This window comes from Apteryx rowi, unplaced genomic scaffold (genome assembly GCF_003343035.1).
Source record: "Apteryx rowi isolate R43461 unplaced genomic scaffold, aptRow1 scaffold_0, whole genome shotgun sequence".
In the NCBI taxonomy this organism is placed as follows: Eukaryota; Metazoa; Chordata; class Aves; order Apterygiformes; family Apterygidae; genus Apteryx; species Apteryx rowi.
Window position 1 is genome coordinate 12,383,037 of NW_020447195.1, and position 19,764 is coordinate 12,402,800.

At 67.2% G+C, this 19,764-nt stretch overlaps 1 protein-coding gene across 1 annotated transcript; it reads left to right on the forward strand.

Annotated features, from left to right (window-relative positions):
* Positions 1-2,703: 2,703 nt before the first annotated feature.
* Positions 2,704-9,048, forward strand: CD40 (CD40 molecule). The gene is made up of 9 exons (XM_026086843.1): positions 2,704-2,803; positions 4,647-4,728; positions 5,246-5,371; positions 5,663-5,806; positions 6,023-6,122; positions 7,037-7,098; positions 7,409-7,507; positions 7,814-7,839; positions 8,170-9,048. The coding sequence occupies exons 1-9, from the start codon at positions 2,756-2,758 to the stop codon at positions 8,323-8,325; spliced, it is 843 nt and encodes a 280-aa protein (XP_025942628.1). The 5' UTR covers positions 2,704-2,755; the 3' UTR covers positions 8,326-9,048.
* Positions 9,049-19,764: the final 10,716 nt, after the last annotated feature.

The following is a 19,764-nucleotide window of genomic DNA, read 5'->3' on the forward strand; positions in this document are numbered from 1 at the left end:
CCGTGTCCCGGCCCCGCGGCCCCCTGTCCCCGTCGGGCCGGCGCGGGGCGTCCCCGTGCCCCCGTCGGGGTGGCCGTGGGGCAGGCCGCACGTCCCCGTGTGGGGCGTCCCCGTGTCCCCACGCCCCAGTCAGGGAGGTCCCACATCCCCCGCCCTGTTCCCCCGCCGGGGCGCCGGGGCGGGCAGCTCTCCTGTGGCGGCCCCTCGCCGCGCGGTGCCGTGCTGCCGCCACGGGCCGGTGTCGCGCCTTGGGGCCGGTGTCGCGCCAGGGCGGTGGCACCGTGCCCCCGCGCCCCTCGCACGGAGTGGCACCGGGGCAGCACCCACCAGGCCGGGCCGGGCGGCTGGGCTTGCGGTCGTGATGTGGTCACGGGCCCATCTGCCCCGTGCCCGCTGCAGTGCGCCGCGCTGCGTCCCCCCGGGAGCAAGGTACGGCCCCGCGTGCCACCAGCGCCCGGGGTGTGTGGGGGACTTCCCGGGCTGTTCTCTGAGTGCCGGACCCAGAAATCCCCTTCCCACCTTGGCCGCTGCTCTGTGCCCCCGAGACTCCCCTGGGGCCGCGCAGGCTGTTGAGCCAGTCAGTTTTGGGAAGTGACGGCGGCTGGGGAATCCAGAGCGCGTGGTTCCCACAGCGGGGTTGCTGCTGCCGGGGAAAGCGCAGCGCCCGTTGCCAGCAGGACCTGCGGCAGCAGCAGGCTCTGGCAGCCACGCGCTGCCCCTCGCCAGCCTTGACCTCGGCCTTAGTGTGGGGGGGCCATTGCGCCCAGCAGCACGGGCTCCGGCATGGTTGTGCCGCCCGGCGAGGACCCAGTGCCCGCGCAGCCCAGGCAGCGGGCTGCGGCGCAGGCAGGGCGCAGGGTCCCCGCAGGGTGACTCCAGGGGCCTGCGGAGTGGACAGGGCGCAAGGTCCATGCGGGATGACCACAGGCCAGGGCAGCTGTGTCACTGTGGGGCAACCATGTGGGACACGATGGCCACAAGGCTGCAGCCTGGCAGTAGGATGGGACATGGCTGCAGCGTGGCCCTCGGACGGGACGTGGCCTCAGCATGGCCCTGGGATGGGACATGGCCACGGTGTGGCAGTGGGGTGGGACATGGCAGCAGCGTGGCAGTGGGATGGGACGTGGCTGCGGCACAGCTCCAGGGTGACTCTGTGTTACTGCAGATGGGATGCGGAGGGATTCTGAGAAAGCCCGTTTCCTGCCCGACCACACACCATAAACTGGAAACAGGAACTCTGGGAAATTCTCCAAAGCAAGGAGAGGAGCCTGGAAGTTCCCTGGGGATTGCTCTGGGGCCTCCTCGGCAGGGCAGAGCTGGGGGCCAGCCAGCGGCAGCACCAGGCCCTGCGGCGCTGCTGCCCCTTCCATGTTCGGGGCTGACGTATTTCTGGGGACTCTGTGCAGATGCTAACCCTTGTGGGGAGGGATGGGGGGCTCCCGGGCCACGGACCTGAATTACCCTTGGAAAACTGAAGTGAAACCTTGAACTTCTGCTTCCAGAGTGAGTTAGCAGGGCCAGCACAAACATTCCTCCGCATGGTCCCCAGGTGAGTCCTGCCCTCGGCCGTGCTCCCGGGGAGGCGCAGGCGGCGCGGGCAGGGAGCTAGTCACACAGCCAGTCCCTGCTGCTCGCACAGAGCCACCGCACGAGGACACGGCGGCTCCAGCCCCTAGCTGCTCCCTGGTGCCCGGGCAGAGCTGCGGCGGCAGGGGTGGTGCTGAGGCCTGGGAGCTGCCGGGCTGCTGTTGTGCGAGGACAGCCGCAGGATGACGGGCTCTGGGGCAGGCATGCGCCCCGCTGCCCCGGTGCCTGCCGTGTGCTGGCCACACAGCGCGCCAGGCTGGGCCGGCACCGGCAGCGCATCCTCACCCTGGCGTGCGGGGCCAGCCAGGCATGGCAAGCCCTGCAGGGTCTGTGCCAGCGGGATTCCCCTGCCCGGGGACTCCCCGGAGCTCTTCCATTGCTCCGTGCTGCCAGTGGAGCCCAGCGCCAGGTGCCCAGCCGTAGTGCTGCTCGCTGAGCATCGCAGCACAGACCAGGGCTGCGGGCATGGGTGCTCCCGGGCCCAGCGGGGTGGCACCCGCAGGATGCCAGAGTGGGCAGGAGCACAAGAGCAGCACCGTGCAGGAGGCCTCCCGACAGCCCGGAGCGGCAGGCTCTGGGGAGCTGCTCTGGGTGCCCCTGCCCATGAAACCCAGGGGGACAGACCCGTCCTGGGGCTGTACCCCCCTCGCCCTCTGCTCTCCACCCTACGTCCCCCTGGGCAAGCTGGCATCCTGAGGGACCAGGGCTCATGAATCCCGGGGGAGCATCCCGAGGGGCCAGGGTTCGTGAGCCATGGGGGAGCATCCCAAGGGGCCAGGGCTCGTGAGTCGTGGGGGAGCATTCCGAGGGGCCAGGGCTCATGAGTCCCGGGGGAGCATCCTGGCCGAAGCAGCGTGAGCCCCGCGCTGCCAAGCGGGACCCAGCCCAGCAGCCCTGGCGAGATCGCGCTGCACATCCCATGTGCATGCCCAGCCCACGGTGCGGGGTCCAGCCCCTCGGCAGCCCACGCCTGGGGAAGTCCCCGAGGCGAGCGGCTGCTGCCTGAGCACGCCTGCCGCTGTGAGTTTGCAGCAGCCCGCGCCAAACTGTGTGTGCTCTGCGAGTCAAGGATGGGCGGCCCTACGTCCCCTTCCTGGGCGGAAACGGGCCGAGGCGTTATTACGGACTGCCCCTCCGCCCCCGCCGCTGCTGCGGGACGCTGCACACCATGAAGCTGCTCGGGCTCCTCTGGCTCCTCTGCGCGGTGCTCTGGGGCGTAAGTGCTGCTCCCGCCGGGGCTGCGTGCCGGCTGCGTGCCTGGCGGCCCCTTCCCACCGCCGCTGGCCGCGGCCCCGCGGGGACCCGGGAAGGGCTGAGCGACGCTGGGAAAGGCCGTGCTGGGGCAATGCTGGGCTGCCGCTTCCTCCCTGCCGCGGGGCAGGGTGCGCGGTGCGGGGCAGGCAGCGCGGGGGGCTGAGACCCATGGCACGGCGTGACACCCCGGCACCGCCTGGCCAGGGCTGGCCCAGCCATGCAGGGCTTTCCAGGAAGGGAGCGCCTGGGTGCAATGTCCTCGGTCCGCCCATTCCCACCGGCGTGGGCTGTCCTGTGGGAACGCACCCCGCGCCGGGGGGGAGCCTGCCGGTGGGGACGGGACACACCTGGGGGCTCGGGCAGGCTGTGCCCCCCGGCCTGGCAGGGACAGCCCGAGGCCGGCGCTGCTGCCGTGCTGGGCTGGGAAAGCCGTAAAGGAAATCCTGGCTGGGCGCCCTGCGCCCAGTGCTCCCGCTTCGAGACACAAAAGTTTACTGTTCCTCATTTTTGTGGCTGGGAATTTCCCAGCAAGCGCTCGGTCCCTCTGCGCCATCCCACACGCGCTCGCCTCRCCGTGCCCCCGGGACCCCCGATCTCTGCGTCCATGGCTGAGCCGGGGGAGAGGGCAGGGCGCCGCCGGGGGTCCCCGTCCCGCCGACACCGCTGTCGCTCTCTGCCCGGCGAGCGGATGCCCCGATGCCCCTCGGGCCCCGGGCAGGGGTCTGCCGCCAGCCCAGCCGGGGAGCAGCTCCCCATGGAAGCCGGGCGCGCAGGTCCTGTGCCGGGGCACGGAGCGGGCCAAGCCCCTGGCACAGGGTGCACGCCGCCCAGCACACGACACGGCTGCGGTGGGATGGGCAATGCGATGGTGCCGCGGGAGCAGGAGGGCCCAAGCGCAGGACTGGGCACGCAAGAGCCCCTTTCAGTTCCCTTTTCTGCTACGCAAGAGAAACGCAGGGTGTCGGGGCTGGTTCCCCTCCGTCGGTCGGGCGCCCCGATGCCAAACCTCGCGGTGCCCATTTGCCACCCTCCGCTCCTTGGCGGCGCAGCCCCACAGGACCCCCACGGGGACCCCCACACCAGCCGCTGTGCCCCTCGCTCCCAGCCCACCCTCGCCTATGGACCCTGCAGCCCCCGTGGCTATCGTGCTCCAGGGCTTTGCCGGCACCTCCGTCCCCTCTGCCAGGGCTGGCACCGACCCACTGGGCCCCGTGCTGGGGCTGCGCAGTGCCGGGCTTGCTCCCCCCAGGGATGCGACGCTCCAGGCGGTCTCCTGCACCCAGAATTGCCCCAGATCTGAGCCCCAAGKTCAAGGGCTGCTCCTGCCTCCCCTGCACCCCTCCCCGTGCAACCAGCCCCCCTGCTCAGCGGGAGCAAGGCAGGGCTCCAGCCAGCTTCGCACAGACGAGGCGCCTGCCCAGGCTTTTCCTGCCCCTTGGAGCGGAGCAGCAGTCTTGGGAAGGGGCCAGCGGCGCTCCCGGGCAGGGGACGCTCCGTTAGCACTGCTGCCCCTGCCCAGGAGCRCGGTGCTGTTTGCAGTGGCAGGGCACAGAGCGATGTGTCGACACTACCTGTTAGGAAACGCAGGGAAACACTGCACCGGAATTGCTGCCATCCCACTTCAAACAGAGCGCTGGTGGCACACGGCAGCACAGCCGGCTCGGCTGCGGTCTGTGGTTAGGGCAGCTGGGGAAGAGCGGTGCAGGACTGCCTCACCTCGGGATGCAGGGTGAGCGCTCGGGTTAGCGCGTGCTGCCTGCAGGAGCCGGGCAGCAGTGTGAATTCCCACGCCTCCTCTTTTCCAGTGCTGGGAGCCTGGCAGCGCCATACAATGCTCTGAGAAGCAGTACGAGCACAAGGGCAAGTGCTGCAGCCGGTGCCAGCCAGGTACGGAGACCCCGTCCCCCTCCCGGGAGCCCCCAGCCCAGGCCGTGGCCGGGACCCAAGAGCCCGGTCCCTCCTGGAGCATCACCTGTGCAAGCCCCCAGACCGGCTCAGGGGGCCAGGGCTGCCTCACCCTGCCGCCCGCGGCAGCCGGCAGCTTCGCCTGTGTTTCACCTTGCTGCTAGAGCGGCTGGGGAGCTCACAGGTGCCCTGACAGGCCCCCGGAGCTGCCCGTCTCGCTCGGGCTGCCCGTGCGGCCGCAGCCTGCGGGATCCTGCGGCACGGGCAGCTGTGGGGAGAGTGCTCCTGCCGGCACTGCACCCGCTGCCAGGCCCCTTCCCAGGACATTCCCCAGGCCTCGGCCTACGGAGAGCGCAAACGGCCTCCCCTGGCTCTCCTGCTACAGCCCCCATAGTGCCGAGCCACGGCCAGGCGAGCTGGCCCCTGCCGGAGCAGCGCCTGGCTGGCGAGCGGCAGCCACCGGCATGCCCCTTGCCCCCCTCACCAGCCTCGCTTGCAGGGAGGAAGCTGGTCTCCGACTGCACCGGCACGGCGGAGTCCTCCTGCACCGCCTGCGAGAGCGGACACTACCAGCAGAGCTGGACCAAGGAGAAGCACTGCACCCCCCACGACATCTGCGAGGACAGTGAGTGTCCGCGTCCCCCATGGCTCCGGCATGGGGGTGGCACGGCCCCCATCCCTCCCAGGCTCATCCATCCCCATCCCTCCTGGGCTCGTCCATCCGCATCCCTCCCGGGCTCACCACCCCCATCCCTCCCAGGTTCATCCATCCCCATCCCTCCCGGGCTCATCCATCCCCATCCCTCCTGGGCTTGTCCATCCGCGTCCCTCCCGGGCTTGTTTGTCTGCATCCCTCCCGGACTCGCCTGCTCACGCCCCGCCGGGGTCTCACCTCCCTCTCGCTCCTTCCACCCAGACGCCGGCCTGGTGGTGAAGACGGAGGGGAACGCGACACACAACACGGTGTGCCAGTGCCGGGCCGGCATGCACTGCTCCGACGCCAGCTGCCAGACCTGCGTGGAGAACCAGCCCTGCGAACAGGGCGCTGGCTTTGTAGCAGGTGAGACGGACCCGCTCTTCCCCTCTCCGTGGGGCCCGGGACACGCCAGCAGCATCAGCCCTGATCCTCCCCGGGAGAGGGATCCTCGGTGCTCCTAGCAGAGTTTCAGGAGACCTGCCGGCCGCGGCAGCGCCCGCRGCATTGCTCACCCCATCGTGCGGCCCCTCACCCCCTGCAACCCCGTACTGACCGGCTGCAACCCCTGCTCCTTTCCAGCCAAGGCCATGGCCCGGACTTCGTCCCCCTGCGAGCCCTGTGCCGAAGGCACCTTCTCCAACGTCTCTTCTAAAACAGAGCCGTGCTACCCCTGGACAAGGTACAGCCCCACACCCCGTCCCCGCCTGTGSCCGTCCCCGTGAGCCCCTGCCCTGCTGCCAGTGGCTTTTGGTGCTGTGGGGGCCCAACGGCTGGGCTGGTTTTTGGGGGCGCAGCATCAGGATGGCGTGGGCTAGAGCGAGGCGAGCAGCTGCCGTGGGCACGGCGGGGTCGGGGCGGTGTGGCCGAGCGGGAGGCAGACGTCGGGGCATTTGCACCGTCCTTCCGTGCATGTGCAGCGCGCTGGCCCCGCGTGGGGGCATGGGGCAAGGGGCTGTGGGGCCCCTGCCCGGCACAGCTCGCCCTCCCAGCGCGCTCCCTGGCTGCAAAATTGCGGCTGAGGCGCTGGCCCTCTCCGCAGGGAGCCTGGCATTGAGGATGCCGCGGGCTGGCAGCGCTCCCCTCTCCTTAGGAAGCTGCTCAAGGGTTAATTGCGCTCCCTGAGGGAAGTGTGTGCCTTGTTTCCAGGCTGAATTAGTCTCGCTTCAGCTGCCAGCCATTGGATTTCACTTTGCTTTTATCTGCGCCCAGAAATTACCTCCCCATGGAGCCACTTGTAGCCTGTCATCAAGTTGTCTCCGAACTGTTCTGGAGTAGCTAAAGTGACTGAGCCCCAGGGCCTCCCYGACAGGGCAGGGTTTGACCCTGTTCCCTCCTTCACCTCGTCCCCATCTGCAGCAGCTCCCGCATCCCCGAGCGGGACCCCGGGGTTGGACCTGCTGTGCCCAGCTCCCTCACACAGCACAGGCCGACATGGTCCAGCCCCGGCCGGCCGGGAGCCCCCTCCGGAGCCCCACGGCTTCATCCCAGGACGCTTTCCCGCGCGCCCCGGTGCTCCGCCAGCCCTGGCCTTTCCCGGGGGCTCCCTGCGTGCGGGCTCCTGCTGCGGTCACAGCGTCTCGTTCTTGTCTGCAGCTGCGAGGAGAAAGGGCTCGTGGTGAAGGCGAAGGGGACGAACATGTCGGATGTGCTCTGTGGTGAGTGCGCAGTGCCCAGGCCAGACGGTGCGGGCAGGGGACCACCCGGGACGCTGGCTCCGGCGGCGAACACTCCCTGTCGCACCCCGCTGCACGGCCAGCCCCGGCGCTCGGGACCCAGCCGCCCGGTGGTGCTTCTGGGAGACGAGGGCTGACGTTACTGCCAGTGTCACGTCATGCTACTCCTCCGCGTCACCGCATGGGATCCGCACAGCACTCGGCCCAGAGCTGGGGCGCTCGGGGCGCTCAGGGGCCGGGAGTGCCGCACGCCGGGGTGCTTGCAGCTGTGCTCACCTCTCGCCCTCCGCAGAGTCGAGCAAGCGCTCCTCGCTGTCGGTGCTGATCCCCATCACTGCTGCTGTCGTCACCTGCCTCGTGGGCATCTGCATCTACTGCCTGGTCCACAAAGGTGAGAGCTGGGACACGGTGAGGCAGTGCCGGCCGTGTCCCAGGCTGAGGAGCCCACGCTGGGGGGGCAGTACTGGCCCAAGCCTGTCGTCCTGCCGACTCTGGGTGCCGGCCTCATGCACGTGGTCCCACTGCCAGCAGGCATGTTTGCCTTGCTGCAGCCCAGTTCTCGAGGCGCCCACGCTCGGCGGGTGCAGGCCGGCTCCCCCACGGTGCCCAGCATCTCCATCCCATGAGTGGCGCCAGTGCTGGGACAGGGCAGGATGCTCCCCTGACTGTTCCCTTCTCTCTCCCTTTTTCCACCCAGATCCCAGGCGGCGGGTGCAGGAGCAGGTGAGTCAGCCCAAGGATCTCCCCCGGCAGCGGGATGGGGGTCCCTCCCGGGCAGGGCCGGGGACGCACTAGCAGCAGAGCGATGGAGCAGGGACCGTGGCTCTGTGGCCGGGGTAGGGGGACTGGCAGGGGCTGGGGCTGTCCTCGCCTGCTGGCTGGGATGAGACGAGAGCTGGAGCAGCCTGGTGGTGCAGCTGGCGAATGCTGGGGCAGGAGGGGACCGGGCAGGGTGAGGCCCTGCCCTGCTGTGGGAGGGTGGCAGGGACCTGTGCATACATGTGGCACAGAGGTGGGTCTTGGCTGCCTGACCCTGCCCCTGTCCCCGCGCAGATAGAGGCCGGGAAGCCCGGAGGGATGATGGAGGTGCAGCAGCCCATCGAGATGGGGGAGGAGGTCTTCCCCGTGCAGGAGACCCTGCTGGGGGGCCAGCCTGTGGCCCAGGAGGACGGCAAGGAGAGCCGCATCTCGGAGCAGGAGAGGCTGTGAGGGCGCAGGTGCTGCCTCCCCCAGGAGCACACACTGGGGCCAGCTCCGTCCTCGGTCCCTTCTCCAGCCAGGGAGGAAGGCCAGCATCTGGCCTGGCTGCAGACGACGTGACACTGCAGCGGACCATTGCACGACCCCCTACACGGGAATGCTGTAGCAGAACCTGGTCCAGCTGCCCACCTGGGGGTGCCGCAGCAGAGCACAGCACGGCGGTTTGCACAGAGACCCCGCGGCAGAGCCTGGTCTACCTGACCGCGTGGGCACGCCGCGGCAGAGAACGCTTGGCCGCCTGTGCAGAAACGCTGCAGCAGAGCACAGCTCGGTTGTCTGCACAGCGATGCCACGGCAGAGCCTGGTCCCACGTGGGGATGCCCGGCAGAGCACAGCTCGGCTCCTGCATGGCAGTGCCCTGGCAGAGCCTGGTCCCGCATGGGGATGCCTGGCAGAGTCTTGTCCAGCCGACTGCGTGTGGATGCCCTGGCAGCGCACAGCTCGGCCGCCTCCGGGGAGGCCACGGCAGCGCACAGCTTGGCCCTCTGCGCAGGGACCTGTGCTGGAGCTCGGCCCCACGGCTCCAGGCAAGCGGTGGAGAAGGGGTCCGGCCCGGCAGCGGCTGTTGCAGCCTGGGGCCGGGCAGCAGCCCTGTGTCAGTGCGCCTGCCCGGGTGCCGGGCGTGCTGTGCCGCCCCAGTGCAGACAGGCTGGTTAGGGGAGAAATACAGGACTTGCTGTCCCACACCCGTCCTGCAGCCTGTCTTTTCTCACTGGTTGTTAAGGCTGGGCAGTCTGGCAGGGAAAGGGCACGGGATGAACAGGAAGGCAGGGACAGACGCCCTTCGCACCCAGCCAGCATCGCTCCCTGCCCAGCCCAGGGGCGGCAGGATGCCGCTGGGCTTGCAGCTGGGGTGAGCCACCCACGGCAGCTCCGCGGGAGCAGGCGCTGGCTCTGCTGCGGGCCTGCCCGCCCCGACGCCCCTTCCTGCATCCCGCCAGAGCCGCCACGTCTCTCCAGGAGATGGTGCTGCCAGCACGCCGCAGCGCCCGGCTCATCCCTGCGCAGCCTCGTGCTGCCAGCCGGCCTGGCAGAGCCTCCCCGCGTGGGCTGGGCAGAGGGAGCGGAACCGTCCCCGCCTGCTCCCACGGGCTGCGGGGAGAGTGGGACCCCATGCCCGAGCAGCCTGCCGCCGGGAACCACAGTGCCGTCAACGCGTCATCCCGGGCGCCTCCGGGCAGAGCAGCGCATGGGCGCTGTGAGCCCCCGGCGCGCTGCCCGCAGCGCCACGCAGCCTGGGCAGAGCAGCACGCTGCTGTCCTGCCAAGCCTCCAGCCCCACCAGCCTGCGGGACCGGCCCCGTCCCGCCAGTCTGTGCCGCGGGCTGCAGAGCGGGTCACCTGGCGGTGCCGGGGAGGTCTGGGCTCAGGCCTTGCCATGCTGCTGCATTGCACCCTGCTTCCCCTTCCTCATCCCCAGCCTTCGAACGAGTGGGAGCCAGGGCAGATGCACCCCGATTTCGGCACCCTCTGGGTACCTTCCCTTGTTAGGGACCCCACACCGCCATGCCTGCCCGATCCCAGATCACCAGCCTGCGTGTCCCGAAGGGCCTCCGGCCAGGCCTGCCGGAGCACGGTCCGGCCCCTGCACGAAGCCCCCTTCCAGCCTCGGCGCCTGGCAGCCTCTCCCTCTGCGGGGCCGTCCTGGCCCCGTCCCCAGTGCCCGCCACGAGCCTCCCCAGCCTGGTGCCACCGGCGTGGGCTGCAGCACCCACACGCTTCCCCCACGCACGCAGCGGCATGTGCGCCGGCGAGGGGGCCTGTGCCACTCGCCCACGCGCCTGCTCAGCCCGTGCCCCCGTGCAGCGTGCACGTGCGTGTGGGGCCGCGGCACGCTCCCATGCACCGCTGCCGGCACCCTGCCCCTCACCTCCTCGCAGCTGCTCCCGGCCGCTGCGCCGAGCCAACCTGCAGGAGGAGCTGGCATATTTACTGCCGACAGGCTGACATTTCCACATCTATTACTCCTCTCCTCCTCGCTCTGCCATCGCCGTTACAATGGGAACAATTATGTTCAATTATTCTCCACCACACCGTTGACAAAAAGCTGGTATTTAAACTTTAATTATTCTCCCAACCTGCATGAGCAGCATGGCCTGCAGCCCATGCCAGCCCCTCCTCAGCCCCCCTGCTTGCTCCATGCCTACTGCCTTCCCCAGGACCAGCACTCCTGGCACAGATGCTCCTGGGATGGATGCTCCAGAGACAGACGCTCTGGGGACGGAGGCTCCCAGGACTGATGCTCCAGGGACTGACACCCCTGGGGAAGGATGTTCCAGGGACTGACACCCCTGGGGAAGGATGCTCTGGGGACTGACACCCCTGGGGAAGGACGTTCCAGGGACTGACACCCCTGGGGAAGGATGCTCTGGGGACTGAGACCCCTGGGGATGGATGCTCCGGGAACTGAGACCCCTGGGGAAGGATGCTCCCAACAGAGGAGGGAAGAGACTCCCTCATCTCTGCTTGAGCCCAGCCATGGCCTCAGACCCCTCTACGCTCCTGGCAGCAGGCTCTGGGCCTGGGCTCACTCCCCTGCAGCCCCATCCCCGTCGCCCTGACCCTCCGGYGTGGGGCAGCCCAGTGCAGCCGTGGGCGGCTGGACGCGGCGACACCAAGCCTAGCGCAGGCTCCGGGTGCCGGGGAAGCAGCAGGAGCCCCGGACCCACCCGCGCACAAGCGCAGGCAATGTGGCATAAGAAAGGCCATAAAACCCAGAGCCGGGAGCAGCTGCAACACGGAGCAGCTTTTACTGTAAAGGCAGCGGCACATTATTTAAGGCCCCTCTTAAAACCTAATGTTAGGTTTAATAAGGGAGATAAAAGCATGTCAGCAGCTCTCCCTCTCACGGCTCGGGGCTCCCGGCAGTCCTGCCGGGATGGTCCCGGTGCTGGGCAGCATCTCCGGCACCAGCCCAGGGGACACCAGCCCTGGGACAGATGTGGCCCCATCGGCAGGGAGGGCCGGTGTCACCCCAGCCCCGGGCGCCCAAGTGGCCACCGCAGCCGGAGCCCGGGCATGGAGGGACGCGATCCCAGCGCGGTGTGGGAGGGAGGCTGCGGGATCGGCACCCTGTAGCCGAGGCGGCCAGGAGCAGCCCCGACCGCGGCGGGACGGTGCCGGTGCCAGTGTTGGTGCCTCCCCCTGGCCTCTGCGGCACCCGGCTCCGCTTGGCTCTGCCCTCTCCCCGCCAGCACGCGCGTTTAGTGCCTGCTCCCGCATGTCAGACATGTGCCATCTCATTAGCGCCTCTGTCCCCCAAAGTGAGAAGGGAGAACGCGTGAGACCTAATTGAATGTAACTAATTATTCACTCTGCAAATGCTCTGTTTAACTGGGATTGTGAGGGACAGAATTACTCATTCTGAAAAGGGGAGAGAAAGGGAGAAAGACGGAGAGAAAACAAATAGAGGCGGATGCTGGAGCTGCAGCTCCCTCTCTCCCCAGAATACCAATTACCGGATGAAGTGATTGTATAAATCTTTACCGAGTGAACGAACTGTACTAGTCACTTACTTCTGTCCTCTTATTACGAGGCAGCAATGAAAAATCGTCCTGCTCTCCAGTCTGGCTAAGGGCTCTGCAGCCGGGAACTCGTCCCTGGCGCTCTCCCAGGGCAGCGATCCCGAAGATATGGGGTTGAGGGCTTGGCAGCGATGCGCGCCTGGCGCTGGGACCGCTGACCCGGGGAGCAGTGGCGCCGGCATCAGGGCGCTGCGTGGCCGCGGCGTCGGGACAGAGCTGTGCAGAGAGCCGGGGCCGGGCGATCCCAGCACCCAGCACAGCGCATGTCCCGGACATGCTGCATCGAACCCTCCCTGCAGGACGCTGGTGCYGCACCGGGCTCCCGCCACGCCGTGCCATGGCAGCTGCCCAGCATCGCAGCCACAGCAGGGCCGTGCTCACAACACAGCTGCGGGTGCTCCGGGACCATGGCACCCTGGTGCTCGTGGGGCCGGTGGGAGCCAGGCGATGCCGTGCCGGCACCGGAGATACTGGGAGCCTCGTGCCCGCGACGGCTCCCCCAGGCTGCTGGCGCCACGCAGAGGCAGCGCAGCCTCGTGCCTGCACCTTCCCTGCCCTCCCCTCCCCAGTGCCACTCTGCCAGCCCCAGGCTCCCTCTCCGGGGGCTCCCRCAGCCTTCAGAAACCATTCCAGGCCTCCATTCAGCCGGGACAACGGCGCTTCCCACCAGCGGGTTCCTCTGCCAGAGTGAACCATTTATCACTGCCCAGCATCCCTGCTCCACAGGCCAGAAAAACGCACTAATTAGCAACAATCTCCATTGCTTTTCCCTGACACATCATTTAATTCCAAATTCCCTCGTGCAGCTTCTTCCAGACACGCCAGCTCCTGTCCTCGGCTGTGGCGTGGGGTGGGAAGGGCAGGTCCTGCRTACGGGCCGTCCCTGCAGCAGGGAGCACTCGGCCGTCCCGGGATCCACGCTGCGTATGCCGGAGATGCTCCCGCGGGGCCCCCAGGACACCCCACACCCCACTGTCGGGGCTGTGCGGCAGCTCCCGGACCCTCCCACCACCATCACCACCACCGTCCCGCGGGATGCAGTTACCAGGATGGAGGCCCCCGGTCCCCGTGTCTGGCTGCTGCCAGGGCACAGGAGCGGGTAGCCCCACGCACCCCAGGCAGGTGCTGCCTGGCCACACGGACCTGCCGGGACCCCGGCTCGGCCAGGGCAAGGAGCCAGCGGGAAAAGCCGCGCAGGCGGGTCTCTGCGGGGCAAACACATCTTCAGCACGTCGGTGAGGAGAGGGCTGCCATGCTTTGGGGTAGCAGCTCGTCCTGCCTCGTACTCGGACAGGGATTTGGCTGCTGCCAGCAGTGAGTGATGCCATGCTCTGGAGATGTGTGTGGGTGTGAGGGAGATAACATCATCATCATCATAACAAATGCAACCGTGCAGCTCCATTCGGTGCTTATTGGCATTCTTCTGTTTATCTATAAATAATTGCAGGGACACAATAGACTTTTAAGACTGTCAAAGAGTTTGTCTCCCTACAGGAACCGTATTGCCACAGCGCTGCCACCTTATCTGCCTGCAGAAAGATGAGGGTGGGAAAAATATTTACTGCTGGGGATATTTGTCATCTGCAAATTACCTTTGCCTACAATCCTCAGCGGGGACAGGACTGACAGCGCGGATTTGTATTGCAGGCACGCGGGTGCTGGGATTCCCCGCGCCGCCCAGACCCGCCTGCGCCTCCTCCCCTTTGCTGGCGGGGTGGGAAGCACCTTGGCAGCACCGTGCACGCAGAGCCAGCCCGCGGCAGCACCGTGCATGCAGAGCCGGCCCATGGCGGCACCCCATGTGCAGAGGAGGTGCCCAGGCGGCAGCAGGCTGCAGCTGCAGCCTGAAGGGACGGGGGAAGCCACAGGTGATGCTTCACTAGCGACCCAGCGAGCGCCGTAGCGTGGCGGAGAGCCGYGACGGGGCAGCGTCATGCTCTGGGAGATCTTGAAGCCGGGCCCTTGCACCTCTGGCTTCCTCCAGGAATCGCCAGGTCTGCAGCATCTCCCAGCCGGCAGCCACGCGTCGTGCAGTGAGGCACCTGCGCCCAGCTCCCACCACAGCCGCGTCTCGCGGCACAGCGGCTGCAGGCACTGGCCACCTCGCTGGCCCTGCCGCTCTCCTGCGACCGCAACCCACGGAGGACCAACCTGCTGCTGACCCTGGTGCGCCCCGGCCCCGCGCTGCCCATCGCCACCAGCCCCTCGGGCGCCCCGCCAGCACGGCTCGTCACCAGGATGCCACCGCTCGAGCACTTATCGCTGCCATATCCAAGAACTGATCTAATTGATGTGACACCAATTATTCAAGTATCACTGACTGCAGAACTAATGCATCTGTGTGTACAAGCCTCCCTAGACCCCGACCATGAAATTGTAACTCTGACATGAAAGGTGGCAGCACGGGAATGCCGGATCCCGACCGAGTCCCAGCAGTGGCAGGCCCTGCTGGCGCAGCCTCTGACGGCTGGTCCGGAGGTGGCAGCCACCAGGGACAGCTGCAACGAGGACCGCGTCCGGCCTGCTGCGCGGGGAGCTGGGGCTGCAGCTCTCCGCGGAGGCGAAGGGCTGCGGCACCAGCGGGTCCTGCCCGGGCCTGGCAGCCCCGGCCATGCGGGCACTGCAGCTCTGCCACGGCATCGGGTCGGCCGTTCCGGGCTGCTCGGCATGGCCCAGGCAGCTAGTGGAGCTCCAGCTTGCACGCAGACTGGTGCTGGGAAGAGCCATTCGCTGCATTCGAAATTTTACTGCGAAATTAAGCTATGCCTGGACACGCAGAGCCAGGACACCCAGAGCTGGCACAGGCGGCAGTTCGGATTTTGTAAATTGCTTTTTCCAGTCAGCTGAAGACAAAACGTGCCTGGAGGCAGGGGGTGGGCAGCTCCTCCCCGGGCGGGCACAGGGGCCCCGGGAGCTTCCCGTGCCGGAGCCTGCACCCCGGGGCCCTGGCACTTTGCCCTGGCTCCGGCCGGGCTTGGCGGGCAACGCCGGCCTTGGCTGGCCTCTGCAGGGCTCAAACATCCCCAAATGTAAAAAATCAAAGGAAATGTAACTGAAAAAAGCTGGCAGGCTGCCCACTGCACAGGACACTGTCGGACCCGCAGCCTCGCTCCAGGTGTTTCCCCATGGCCGGGCCCCTCCTTCGTGGAGCTCCTCCGGCCCCGGCAGGACCAGTGCTGCCAAGCTGGCGGCACGGCACGGCACGGCCCCGGCCGGGGCAGCGGTGTGGGCACACGGGACACAGCACTCACGGCCGCGACGAAGCTTCGGCGCAGTCTCGTGTTGCAGCTGCAGCGAGCAGCGTGGGGAAAGGCTGGGCGATGCTCTGGCTGGACGGGCGAGGGTTCACCCGGGACCTGGTTTGCTCAAAGCTTTCATTAAGGACCTGGATGATGGAATAGAGAAAATGCTTATTAAATTTGCAGATGACACAAAGCTGGGAGGGACTACAAGTATCTTGGAAGACAGGATTAGAATTCAGAATGATCTTGACAAATTGGAGAAATGGACTGGAAAAAATAGGATGAAATTCAGCAGGGACAAGTGCAAGGTACTACCCAGAGATGGGAATAATCAGCTATGCAAACAGAGACTGGGGGCCGGCGCGGCTGGCGGGCTGCGGAGCGCAGCCAGAGCCACGTGCCCGGACTCGTGCCAGCCTGTGGCTGCCCCTCACAATCCCCTGGGAGCCAGGGCTGCCGGCAGGGCCGGGGAGTAACAGACCGGTGGAGCCATCCTGGCTGCCTGCCGGCAGCCCCCGGTAGTCACTCCTCGGCAAGGGCAGGTGGGCAAGCGGAGCGCCGGACCCCAGCGGCACGTTGTCGGGGAGCTGCTTCCCCCAGTTCCCCGCTCTGCGTGGGAGCGGCCAGAGACAGGAGCGCCTGGCACCGGAGCAGGGCTGAGCCCGAGCAGGGCCCCTGCTGCCGCCTTCCCTTCGCTCCAGCAATTAGAGCTCCAGCCAGCACCCCCCCAGCCTGTGCAAACACCGAGGCTCATTTAAATAAATTAAGAAGACATAATAAATCATAGGGAAATGAGGGGCTRTGCCTGGGGGCAGGGGAGTCGCTCGAGTTTAATTACATTGGCAAGCCTTCCMCCGTGACGGCGCAGGGAGCCTCGCGTGCAGACGTGCAGGGAGCAGGCGCCGGCGCCTCAGCCAGCACGGGCTGCAGCCTGCACCCGGCGCACCCGGCTGCCCCGCGGCTCCGGCCAGCCCGGGACGCAGGCTGTGGCCGAGCATCCCACGCCACGCATGGCAGCCGAGCACCCCGCGCTGCTGCCAAGCATCTCGCACCAGCCAAACACCCTGCGCCGCCGCTGCAGCTGAGCATCCTGCGCCAGCCGAGCACCCCGTGGCAGCTGAGCACCCCAGGGCAGCTGAGTATACTGCGCCAGCCAAGCACCCCATGCCGCAGCTGAGCATCCTGTGCTGCCTGAGCACCCTGCAGCAGCCGAGGACCCCGCACAGCTCCCAGGGCCCGCAGGCAGCGTTGCCCGCAGAAAGGGGCCGCAGCAGCCACCCAGCAGCTCCCCGACCCGGGGTGAGCGCCGAGACCCCCGTCCCACGCACCCCGCGGTCCCAGCCCTGCCCAGCAGCTCGGTGCTGCAGCGGGCGGCCCGGCGAGCGACGACATCCAGCGGGCTCAGGGAGCGGCGATGCCGGTGCCAGCGCCCCTCCGCTGCCCTGCGAGATTTACAGCCTGTCCCTCATTGCTTAAAGACTCTCGTTCGCGGCTGCAGTGGGAACTCCGGAAAGAGCTTTGTGTAGAGGCAGCAAATTTATGAGACTGGCTCTGAATCCCCAGTCACATCAGGGGCCAATTCGTCTTCCCAGGGCTGAGGATGAAATTAAATTATTGTAAAATAAATCTGTAAAAATGATGAAAAGACCATCACCCGCCAGTGAGGGCGGGGCACGGGAACACACGCACAGCCGTGACGGATGGGGCTCGCCAGGTGATAAAGCGCCCAGGACTCAGTAGCTCAGGGATTTTCACTGTAATCTCACTAAAGAGATGTTGTTTACAGGAAAAAGGGTATTTTGGGGAGGAAATTGCATTTCAAGGTTAAAGGAAAAAAAATGGAGCGAGTCTCCCTGGGAGCCTGCTTGTGTGCAAGACATCCACAGGTGGGGGCGAGCTCCAGGGTGCTGGAGGGAGCAGCCGGGCTGGTGCACACGGCTGGGCAGAGCCTTGCACACGCGTGTGCAAGGGGCTGGGGCCAGGCGAGCCTGGCGCTGCCCCAGCCGCGCGGCGCAGCCGGCAGACAAGGCCAGCACTGCCYGCCAAGGCTCTCTGCCTTGCTCCAATGCCAGGCTCGCGCTCAAGGCAGGAGTGGGCTGCGCAAGCCGGGATGCGGCCGCAGCTGGTGCCAGAGCAGCCCAGCACGGCTGAGAGGGCAGAGCCGGAGAAGGATGCAAAGCAGGGGCTATCGATCCAGGATAACCCAATTAGCCCGGGCTTCCCTGCTAAGTGCTGCCAGCCTGTGTCAACGGAGGAGCTAACGCAAGGCAGCTGCTCAGGCATTGCTCCCGCAGCACCCGGCCCAGCCGCCGGCACTGCCTGAGTGCTGGGGCTCCCCTCGGCCCTGCTCTGAGCCGCCGCTCACCCCATCCCCGGCCGGCAGGACCCCGATGAGCTTGGAGCGCTCTGCCACATCCCCCATGCACACATGGAGCTCGCATCACCCACCAGGATTTGCAGCCTGCCGGTGTCACTTCCATCCTGCAAGGAAGGTGCTGGAGAGATTTTTCTAGCCAGAATGACTGGAAAAATAATGCCTGGGTCTTATGCAGTGTTGTCTGGCCATTTAACAATAGGCCATTATCACAGTTCAGCATGGCGAAGGGATTTATTTAGGACACACAATTGCGAAGACAACCCAGCACCAGGTGCTTAATAGCGTTTCAGAGGTATCGCAGTGTTGCGGCGCTCAGGAAACGCAGCTGCAGGGAGTCCGGGGACTTTGTTCTTCACCCATGTGAAACTCCCGGCACCAGCAGAGATACCTCAGCTCCACCCCAAGCACAAAAGCCGTGGGGAGAAAGCAGCCTCTTTTCAGGGCTGCAGCACATCCCAACCCTCCGGGGCGCTGGCAGGATGGCTCCAGTCGGAGCAGAGGCACCGGCGCGGGCAGGGTGCTGAGGCACGAGTGCGGCAGGGAGCCGGCGCTGCCCCACGGCGCTGCCCCACGGCGCTGCCCCACGGCGCTGCCCCACGTCTGGCTCCCCCCAGGCCGGGCCCGGCCCAGCGCTCGCTGCCCCGCTCCGGGCGGGACGCGGCCCTGCAGAGCGCCGCTCCCTGCGGCTCCCCACACCTCTCCCCGCGGAAGAGCAGCCCCAGGAGGCTGCTCCGTCCCGAGCGGCTCCCGCCCAGCCCGGCCGCCGGGATCCGGGGCGGCTCCTGCTCTCCCCTCTTATCGCCTGCCGAGGGCGGTGCCGAGCGCGCCTGCACCAGCCCCGTCGGCTCCCACCCGACGGGAGCGCGGGGGGCTCCCGGGGCCTCGCCCCCCCCCCCGCGGGCCCCGAGCGGCCCCGGCGTTTCTGAGCCCTTCCAGGGAAGGAGCCCGGGAGATGCCTTTGGCCAGACCCGCCGCTTTGCAGGCTCCTGTGTCCCACCCCGGCAGCGCTGCGGCGGCCGGGCTGGGGGACGCGGCAGGGACACGTGCCGTGCGGCGGAGGGTCCCGCGGCCCCGCCGGCACTGGGAGCCGGCACTGGCGGCTGTCCTGCACGGCGCTCCGAGGCTGCCACGCGCTGAGGTGGAAGTAAAGAGCTACTGAGTGAGCAGACATTCAATAATTCATGGTCACTGAACTGCAACAGGAACAACGACAAATAATAATACAGGAAAATGGGGAAAAACAGAATCCATTAGGCCAATGGTTCAGGCATGAAGGAGCAGAGGGAGCAGGTCAGCAGTCACACCACGCACACATGGAGGGTGATGGCCGGCAGCACCGGGCACCCTCCTGGCGGGGCTGGTGCCCCATGGAGGCTGCCCCGGGGCGCATGCCTGGCCTGAGGTGCTGAGCAGCTCCACACGTGCCACCTTTGTGCCCTCCATGGCTGGTCAGCACGCAGGGAGCTTGTTCGCATCTCCAAGGGGCAGGGAAGGCAGCTCTGCTCTCCCTAATTATAACCAGCGATGCTTAGCAGGGAGTTTRCAAACAGGATTTAATTAGCGCGGCCAGGCTCCCTTGGCACTCTGTGCCCTCCCGGGTCAAGGGCAGAGCGGAGCAGGGAGGCGGGAACCGGGGATGCTCGGCAGCAGCGATGCCACGGCTCCCTCTTCCCTTCCTCCACAGCAGCAGCCCCAAGGGCCGGTGCAGCCCCACTCCTCGCGCCTCCGTGTGGACCCACATGCCCACCGCGCTCTGCCCCAGGGACCACGCTCACGCTGACCCCGAGCCAGCAGGTGCTGAGCTGGGAACTTTATTCCGCTGCTTCAAGAAGGGGCTGCGAGGTCTCTGAATGCACAAGCCCGGGCTTCTGTCGAGAAGAAAAATAGAAAAGGGGTGCATGGAATGCAACACAGACCCAGGAGTGGCATGGGAGGGTGGGAGGGAGTCAGCGAGAGCGGGCAGTGGCCAACAGCAGCCCTGGCGTGGGGGTTCAGCTGAGCCGCACTCCCGGCCAGGCCTCCCACCGTCTCCTCCTTCCCGCCGACAGAGCCCAGGGTGGCATCCCCTCCTGCTGCTGGCGCTGCCGCTGATGTCGGTGCTGCCGCGGGCTGYGGCTTGTGCTCACAGCCCGACCCCGGCATGTGGCCAGGCTCTGCCGGCAGCTGCATCCTCTGGGGCCACAGGGCTCTGCACACCTGGGACAGGAAGGTGCTGCTGGTGCATGCATGGGACCTCGCGCAGCGCC